General features: G+C 34.9%; 1 protein-coding gene across 2 annotated transcripts in view; it reads right to left on the bottom strand.

Annotated features, from left to right (window-relative positions):
- Positions 1-5223: 5223 nt before the first annotated feature.
- The window catches only part of NHLRC2 (NHL repeat containing 2), a 56618-nt gene continuing 51359 nt past the window's right edge, over positions 5224-10482 (bottom strand). For both annotated transcript variants that reach the window (XM_024253803.3, XM_054522901.2), the window contains one exon: positions 5224-8963. In XM_024253803.3, coding sequence (XP_024109571.2) covers positions 8707-8963 — 257 coding nt within the window. In that variant the 3' untranslated portion in view covers positions 5224-8706. The remainder of the gene's footprint in view (positions 8964-10482) is intronic.

The following is a 10482-nucleotide window of genomic DNA, read 5'->3' as shown; positions in this document are numbered from 1 at the left end:
ATCATGGCTTACAGGTTTCTAAGTAGCAGAGTTACCTCATGATATACTTAGAAAGCACATTAAAACAGAAACATGGTTTTAGAGAGAAAATATTTAATCTATTTCACGAAAAAAATGTACAAAGCTTTAGAAAAGAGGCATCAGGTTTCCATGTACAGTATAAACACATTCTCACCTTCTATGATCACTTGTATTACACTTCTCTTGGCTAGTAAAGAAGCCACTGCACTCTCATTCTAAACAATCTTCTGTTAACACATGCACTTGAAAAAGTCACTGAAAAGTACAGTCTTGAAATAAATGTAGAAATACAATGTTGTACAAAAATATATTAATCTGTCTACATGAAACACTTAAAAATGCACACCAAGTACATTCTTTTAGAACTAGACTATGTCTAGAAATTTCAATATATGAACTTGTAAATTGGATTTTCGCTGCATTTTTAATCACTGGAGAAAAAAATATAATCAAGCCTTTGGAATGAGAAACATGAAGTTAGCACAGCAGACCAACTCTATTCTCAGAAATGAAACCATAAACTTTATCCATACAAAAGATGGGAAAGAGTTTGAGTTTCTAAAATTGACATATTTATGAAATGTTATAATTTGAAACTGCAATCACACAGCAAACTTTCATTTGTTCATAATCCACATGTAAAGAGATGACAATTACAACATTTCTAATTGTCTCTCAATGCAACACTGAGAATTTAAACTTAAAAAAATTAGCCTATGTAAAATATAATTAGGAAGGTATACCTCAAAGTAGAGAAAATTAATTTGAACTCACATGGGGTATTGTTCCCCTCCTTTGAAAACTGAGCTATTAAGAAATGCTACGAAAAAAATACTACAACAAAATTGTTCTGACATATCTGTTATTTATATAACCATAATTTCTCACTGAGACTTCTACAGAAACTACTATTGTTTTTAGTAAGAGGGAGGCCTAAGGTGTGGAGAGGAAGCGGTAGTTTATTTTTTACAGGTATATTTTGATGATGAATATCACAGGCATGCATGAACAATACATTCCAACTCTATATAAACAAAAACTTGCTGGCATTTTGAAAAGTGTAATAAATACAACAGGGAGCCCATCCTGTACATGCTCAAAGAATGAATATATTTCCAGTGGCATTAAGAACAGTGACTACAAATTCTAAAAACAGAAGATAGTTGTAGGGCAGAGTCCTTCTAAATGTTCAGAGACGAACGTGTCTATTTTTCCCATTAATTAGCATAATTTATCAACTAATGTTTTGCCCTATTTACCTCAACATATATTTTTCACGAGCTTAGCACACATTAGATAAAGAAGGAATAACAGGCCAGGTGTGGTGGCTCAAGCTTGTAATCCTAGCACTTTGGGAGGCTGGTGGCTTGAGGCCAGGAGCTCAAGACCAGTCTGGGCAACATAGCAAGACCCCACCTCCACAAAAAATTTAAAAAAAATTAGCCAGGTGTGGTGGCACACACCTGTGGTCTTAGCTACTCAGGAGGCTGAAGCAGGAGGATCCTGAGCCCAGGAGTTCCAGGCTGCAGTGAGCTACGATCATGTCACTGCTGCACTCTAGCCTGGGCAATACAGCAAGACCCTGTCTCTTAAAAACAAAAAAATGGGAAGGGAAAAAATAACGATTTAAATTGGGCAGATTTAAATCTGAGAGCTGATTTTGCCTACTTCTCAGCATCAGTTTGAGGTCTCCTTTCATTTTATTTCAAATGGAAATAGATAACCAAGTATATTAAAAGCAAAAGGTAGTAAACTATGTCCATATTACTCACACTTTCAAGTTTTCAACATTAAAAAATAACTGACCATTTGCTTAATTCTATATTACTTAAAGCCACCAAGCCTGTGGTAAGTTGCTGCTTAAAGAGGAAGGAATTCATACCATGCCCTGACAGTTACAAGAATGCTTTTTGGTATAAGGCTATTTAGTGTTCATTTGTGCTTGTTTAGTGCTTTTTTAGTATATGGCTGCTTGTACAGGTAGGGAAGTATGTTTGCAAATAGTTGCAATACTTTCCTTTTGGTCCTGTGGCTTTCAACAGAACAAAATGTCCTTTGGTACACTTGAAAGTGACATGCCAGTGGAGAAGAGGGACACACCAAAACAACCAGGCAAACATTCCACAGCAAGTGTCTAGGGTTTTCACTTTCCAACTCCAACCCTTGAAAAGAATTAAACCAAACCAACACACTCAGAAACAGGTGGGATGCAATCAGAAAAGCCGAGTGGGGCTGCCTCCTGTTCCACCTTACCCAGGCTCTGTGATTGGGGCAGCCTTCTGCAAGTCAGAGGCAGCCAGGCAAACCTCCAGCGCTCATACGTGAAGGGGCCAGGGTTTGTTAGCCATGGAATACAGATAGGTAGATTAGTAAAGCCTCTGACTTTTAATACTATTCTTTATATTATCCTATTGCAAAGACATGGGAAAAAAGCAAACTCTTAATTATTCAGGACAAAATAGTGACATGATTTTGCTAATACTTCATTTAAATAAACTGCCACAAGGGGAAGAAAAGGTAATCTTGGTGCTTAACAGTGGATTCTACTTTTAGAATATGACGCTATTATCACTTTCTTATTATCACATTTCCTTACGGATTTCAGGAGAGGGAGTTTATAACAAAATTAACAAAATTCCTTACTGCACCATACTACTACTTAATTAGCACACTAAAAATGAAAAGTTAAGTCTGCATTCTGTGTTTAGGTGATCATGAATCATAATCATTGGTACGCAGCATTTTGCTTAATTCCTTTTAATAGTATTTAGTGCACTGGTCGCAGCGGCTCTCGCCTGTAATCCCAGCACTTTGGAAGGCCAAGGCAGGCAGATCACCTGAGGTCAGGAGTTCGAGACCAGCCTGGCCAGCATGGCGAAACCCCATCTCCACTACAAACACAAAAAATCAGCTAAGCGTGGTGGCAGGCGCCTGTAATCCCAGCTACTCAGGAGGCTGAGGCAGGAGAATTGCTTGAACACAGGAAGCGGAGGCTGTGTTGCCATGGCACTCCAGCCTGGGCAACAAGAGCAAAACTCCATCTCAAAAACAAAAACAAAAACAAAACAAAACAAAAAAAGTACCTAATGCTAGGCTGGGTATGGTGGCTCATGCCTGTAATCCCAGCACTTTGGGAGGCCAAGGCAGGCACGTCACATGAGGTCAGGAGTTCGAGACCAACCTGGCCAACAGAAAACCTGTTTCTACTAAAAATACAAAAATTAGTCGGGCATTGTGGTGGGCACCAGTAGTGGTGAGTGCCAGCTACTTGGGAGGCTGAGGCAGGAGGATCATTTGAACCCGGGAGGCGGAGCTTGCAGTGAGCTGAGATTGTACCCCTGCACTCCAGCCTGGGTGACAGAGTGAAACTCCATCTCAAAAAAAAAAAACAAAACAACAACAACAAAAAGTACCTAATGCTGGAATAGGTGAAAACTTTACTGTAACAGAATTGCATATATTAATATTTGAGTCATGGGGAGGGGTCTACATACCAGTGTTATTTATGAAACAAGAAAGCAGAAGACTATATTTCTAGAGCTCACTTGGACTAATATTAATACAACAAAATTTTCTTAAATATGAATAAGCTTCTTAGGGTTTGGGATAGTCCTGTGCAAAAGGCTCTTTATGATTAGGTCTTAATTACGTTTTGAAGACCAACCATTAGAACTTTTAAAACAACTTTTGAAACAGCACTGTTAGAACTAACATTGGAAAGCTATTTTTTTAATACATCCATCTGCCAAGAAAAACTCTGGATAATATCTGAAATTAAGAAAAAGTAGTACATAAAATCTTTTGACAAACAATTATAGACTGTTCCAAGGTCTGAATAACAGTATATAATGCAAAGTTGTATAATTAAATGGATTTATTTAAATTGCAGAAACAATCATTGCTAGTGCTTTTGGGGATCTTTGGATTAAGTTACTATAAATATATAAAGTTATGAAAGATTTATGTTTTAAGAAAACCTACTTTAAGAGGCAATACAGCAGAGAGTTGAGCAGACACCCATCCAGGCCCTGCCACTCGCTAAATGTGTGATTTTGGTTATGCTGGTGTATTTGATTATGCTTACCCTCTCTGTGTGTTTCTTCACCAATCAAATAAGGAAAAATGGTATTTCTCACATAAGGTTGTTGTGAGGATTAAATGAGTTAATACATAAAAGCACCTAATAGATGAGTGCTGGCAAATAGTAAGAACTCAATAAATATCTATTATTCTTGTTACTTTATGTGAAGGCTTAAGAAAGTGTCCATGGAAGAACTCTTAATTGAGCAGTTTGTTTTCCCTCTGCAACTCGGGAGTTAGGAACGAGGAGACCCGTGCCTGAATAAAGGCTCCACCACTCACTACTTCCCCTTGTTTGACAGAATTGAACATCTGCTGGTGCCAGGCACCACTTCAGGCATCGAGTGCTATTCCAGGAGTTTTCTCTTCTTCAGATACGTCACCACTATTCCAAAGCTGTCTCCTCCTCTGTAAACTAACATCTACCTGCCCGATTTATAAGGTTATCTGAAGCTCAAATGAGGCAATATACATGAAAGCACTTTGAAGATTTTGTGAAGCACCACCATTGGAGTGAAACTTTTTGGTTAAGATATAAGTACTCTGGTGCAGGTTGTTGGGCATATGTTGTAGGAATGTGGTTCAAGATGAGTATGTCTGGACCCTCTCAAAGCAAGTTCATTACTTGTAGCTCTGAAAGTCTTATAAAAAATTTTTAATAACACTATAGGCATGCTTCTTTATAACTACAATGTTGTTTATAAAATAGTTATATGCTTCATTATAAAACATTTCTCTTCTTGAACCCAACTCTATGAAGAATATTAACATAACCAATAGTTAGTGGGAGATTTTCCTTCACAAACTGTAGTTGCAAAGAAAATGTAGGGTGATATGTGTTTATGGTCCCAAATTATCATTATAGTAACTAAGCCAGTAATTACCAGTTTCATTAATTACTAAGTGCTATACACACAATATTTCATTGAATATGAGGCAGGTATATCAGCCCCATTTTAAAGGATTAGAATCCAAGTTACTGCAAAATCCAAGCTCTTAACCACTATGCTATGTTACACAATAAAAATATCAGAACAAAAAAGCCATAACCATTGCTATCTTCATGAAATCACGTACTTAAGAGAACCAGTAGATCAAAGGACTCCAAACAATGTTCTGAGCTCTGGTAATAAAAATGACTTTTAAAAAGTTATTACATAAGTGCTTACAATTCAGTTAACTTTAACTCTTTAACCTTTATGGGTTTCCCCCCACCGTGATTTTAAAAATAACAGATTGCTCACTGAAAAGAAAAAAAAAAAGAAAAACAGCAAAGTAGAATTAAAATTAAAACATCCATAATTCCTGCATTCACAAGAACCATTGACACTTTCCCTCTGCATATATTCTTATGTAACTGTCAACTATAGAATTTAAGTAGATTTTGATGATTGTGGTTAAACGTGATGCCAAATCTAACTATCGTATTTTTAACTGGCAGACATAAATTAATAGTAAACTTTGTGCAGGCAGAAAATTATTACATTATAGAGATATGTATTTTCAATATCTTCCTAAATTTTCCAACTACAGAAAAACAAGCAAAGAGTAACTTATCTCAGTTATATAAGCTCAAAAGTATATTGCCCATAAAAGAATCACGAATAATTCTTAATCTTTGTGTATACACACACCTATATAAATATACACATAGTAAATTTTTTTTTTCTGGCTGTTAGGATTTATAGCTTTCTGAAGGTTTGATAATATTATAACTAAATATTATTAGAACAGTTAAGAAAAAATTATTTTTCATAGTCATTGAATTTTGCTAAAGTTACACTTATGGGTGATTAAACTACAAAGTTTTCCCTTGTTAAATATTTGCTTAAGACAGAATCTTCAAGATGAGCTAAACTCTTTACAGGAATCATATCAAGAAATTCTACCATTTGTGAAATAATAAAGAGAAGAGGAAAAAAATAGCGACAAACCAGCAGAATAATTTAGGGCAAAGACTCCAGGTACTATATAAAATGTGTGTAATGCCACATTACTGGCATTTCAAGTGAGGTGACTTACACTAAAATTTTGTTCTTTTTAAACTATCACTGGACAGAATAATTTATGCAACAAGAAAAGCAAAAGATAAAAAATATGCAGAAGTCCTTATAGAATATGGATCAACAAGTTTTAAAAATAAACTTTCTAGTGCTTCGTCTTATGTGAGAGGTTTATCCTCATCATAAATTCTAGGGAACTATCTATATTGCTTAAGTGTGATTTATTCAAAATCATATTAGTCTACTATAAATAATACTTTTAATGTAAAAAACAATGCAGACTGGCGGTGGGTAAGATTAAGAATGTTCAATAAAACTGTATTTTGAAAGTCAAGAAAAGCATAAGCTAAGGCTAACCTAAAACTGTCTAGACAAATGAAGGGGAATAGAGTCTAAAAAATGCCTTTGCATTTTCACTGTACATGAACATGTATAACAAACACTGTGTTTGTATATTATACTGAAAAATAAATTGTCAGATATTTCTAAATTAGCAAATTAAAACTGTATATACTTCTTTTAGAGTGTGAAATTGTTTATGTTCTTAAACAGAAAATGATTGGGCCAAAATATTCTCATCCTGTCCATCTAGAAATGAGAAACACAGTAAGTCAAATGAGATTAAAAAATAACTAAGGCCGGTAGGGCAAGGTGGCTCACGTCTGTAATCCCAGCACTTTGGGAGACAGAGGCAGGCAGATCACCTGAGGCCAGGAGTTTCGGACCAGCCTGACTGACATGGTGAAACCCTGTATCCACTAAAAATACAAAAAAATTAGCTGGGCATGGTGGTGTACGCCTGTAATCCCAGCTACTTGGGAGGCTGAGGCAGGAGAATCTCTTGAACCCAGGAGGTAGAGGTTGCAGTGAGCCAAGATCGCGCCACTGCACTCCCAGCCTGGGCTACAGAGCCAGACCACGTCTCAAAAATAAAATAACTAAGGCCTATTCTCCATAAAAGAGAGTATGTTATACACCCTTTTATTACAGAACATTTCATTTTTTTGATTGCTTGTGGAGAGAAAAGGTTTATGAGGTAATTACATATAATTTTAAACAGGATTCCTTTTAATTTTATATCCATATTTCTCTTTAAAAGTAGCTTCAATAGATGACTAATTAAATCAATGTCATGATTTATACATCCTTACTTCAGAGATTCAGCTAACCTTATGAATAAAACAAACTAATACTACATTTCAAAAAAAAATTAAAAATAGACAATGATGTTTAAAAAAGATTACACTTCAAATTTAGCACTGTTTTTACAGGGAAGGGAAGCATATTATGCCATAGTGTCTATAAATATTTACTGAATAAATAAACATGGTTCACCTGATGTTTTTGAAATCTTGTAAGCTGATTAAATCACAAACATGTTGAATAGGTCTTAAGGAAAACAAGATTAGGCTTTTAAGTAGTTAAAAATTATGACAATAGAAAAAAAACCTTTCCAATATCTTTTTTTAGGGTTAAAAAACAACAAAAATTAAAAAATAGTATCATTAAATCACTGTTTCGGCCTTAATATTTTGAAGAGTAATATATTAGGATATACTGTATCTATTAATAGCATGAAAGCACCTCACACTGAAAATTTCACTTTTAAGGCTTAAAAGTGATTTTTAAAAACATCACAATAAATGATCATAATTTAAATTCTGAATATGGGAACAAAAAAACCTCAAAACCTGAACTCAACAAATCTGCATTTAATGCTTACAAGTGAAATGTACATTTCCAAAACAAGATATGTAACCATCAGATTTAGCTGTCATAATAATTTATTTATCACAGACACTAAGTAATGTGTCCTGAAGTCCCTTTTTCCTTGAAAGTCATAATATTTCTGGGGACTCATTCATTATCTGGTAATGTAGTCACTCAAAAACAGTTAAAGGAGTCAGTCCTTAGAGATTCTATGTCCAACTTTATCTGTACAAAGTTTTAAGGCATTCATAATGGTATGTTAAATAACAAATAATTTATAATAAAAATAGATCAAAACTCTCTTTTAAAAATATCTCAACTGAGAAAACCACAGAAGAGAATAAAGATCCTATTTACCACCGATGTACTCCTTAAACTTCTACAGTGATGAAAAGACTTTTTTTTGGCTTACAACAAACTTTATGCCTTGAATACTTGGTGTTCTTATACAAATGTGGACTGGAGCTTAAGTTCTGCCTAAAGTTACTGTGAAATTTACACATTCAAGTGTGCTGACTGCTATTAATAAAGGTAGAAAAAGTTAGTTAAAATATCTGGTATTATTATTATCAGTATTTATTGCAAATTATCTTATAGTATTCTCTACTGTAGTGTGAACTTCAGTCTTGTGCCAAATAGCAGCATAGATTATAGTATCATGGTTCCAATGATGATCAATGACTCAGCTAGTATCAGCCAAAGCAAAGGAATTTGTTTATAATAAAAGAAGTAAGTAAGGAGCATAGCTTTATTTTAATATCAGTTGTTAGAACTGAGCAATGGGCATCTTGGTATCCAGAGGCAGAATTGAAGTTTTCTTTCCTTAAATTACAGTGATAGTCAGGATGGGGGAGAGTAGGTGGTGGCAATGGGTTGCTAGCTAGCTGGCTGGCTAAAATACATACCTGAGCTCTACTGGAGCTATGCAACCTTGCTGTGTATCCGTTATTTGTAAAGGCTGACTGAACAAAATTGCCTTCATCATGCAAGCACTACTGTCTGCACTACAGTAATAAAGAAACACGCTGATAGATACAATGGCTTCAAGTGATAAGCAATCATCAGGAATTTGTAGTGAAATTGTTGGTTGACTGGAAATGTTCTCTATATCTCCAAATGGCATCTGTCCTTGAAGTAGCCATTCATTGCCTAAAAATTAAAAATGAAATTATTAAGACTGTATAAGACAAGTAGAAAACTGGGAATATCTTATGAAGACTAGATAAACTCAATCAACAAATATTTATTAAAAAATCTCTAAGTGCCAGGCATTGCGGTCTGTGGGAAGGACATAAATATACATAATATATACTGACCACTCATTAGAAGTTCCCAGTCTGATGATTATTATATCTAATTATTATAGTTCTTCCTTTGTTTGGATACTATAAAATAAATTACACATTGATTCTTATTAAAATCAAGCTGAATATTGCAAATATGGCTATAAAGCCTTAATCTCTAAAGTTAAAAATAAAACCTATTAAATTTTAGAAATAAACATACGACACTTGAGAAAATGGATCATTTTTACCAAAAAGATGAAAGTCTTCAGGGACATAAAAACTACAAAATAAAATTTTATCTAGGGAATACAAATGTATGTGCAACTCTGTAGTGACTTTCTGGTTAATAATGAATTACTGAATATCTAAAAATAATTTAAAAATACACACACACTTTATTTAGAAACAGGTACCATTGCATATCTATTCTCTGTGGGCTTACGTAATGTAAAAACCAAGAGATTTTGTATATCTCATTTTAATACGTAAAACTCTTCCCAGAAATAAACAGACTATCTATAACAAAAATCGAATAAACCACTAATAAATTTTAAGCCCTCAAGAATTAACATCATCTTTAAATGTCTTTATTCACCTCGACCTTCTCTTAGAAGGAACATACGTGTCATACTGAGAAAGCACAGACACATATAGACATTCAGCCTAAGAAGGTGGCAGCCCTCAAGAGCCAGCATTTGGAAAATACATGAAATGCTTTCCCATCATGTAAATGGAGAACACTGAACATTTTGTAATGACTCATCTGCACAAAAACTGGACCATCTACTGAGTGTGATGAAATGCTGTCTACTTTTTAGCTTTTCTGTCTCTTTCTTTTGTTCTCAGGATAAGTCAACCGACTCAGAGTGCCTGCCTTTATCAGTCCTCTTGATGTCTCTTTTAGTTTATTGCTTTAGTTTACTGAAAAATCAAATTTGAGAAAAATATGTCAAATAAGAGTAAGAAGGTGAAAGATAAGAATCTAGAGAGATAAGTACAAAACTTTTATGCTGAAGCTTTTAAAGAATTCTTTTTAAATTCTCTTTAAATTCTTTGGCTTTCTTTGCTTATTCCTGGACTGGAGAGTATCTTTTAACTAATGCATGATTTTGCTAGAGAGATTAGTAGAGAACTTCTTATATTTTATTTATTATTTTTTGAGACGGAGTCTTGCTCTGTCACCCAGGCTAGAGTGTAGTGGCGCGAGCTTGGCTCACTGCAAGCTCCGCCTCCCGGGTTCACGCCATTCTCCTGCCTCAGCCTCCTGAATAGCTGGGACTACCCCACCACCACACTCGGCTAATTTTTTGTATTTTTAGTAGAGATGAGTTTCACCGTGTTAGCCAGGATGGTCTTGATCTCCTGACCTCGTGATCCGCCTG

This window comes from Pongo abelii, chromosome 8, assembly GCF_028885655.2.
Source record: "Pongo abelii isolate AG06213 chromosome 8, NHGRI_mPonAbe1-v2.0_pri, whole genome shotgun sequence".
Lineage (NCBI taxonomy): Eukaryota > Metazoa > Chordata > Mammalia > Primates > Hominidae > Pongo > Pongo abelii.
Note: the sequence above shows the minus strand (reverse complement) of the source record. Positions and strands in the feature narration are given on the sequence as shown.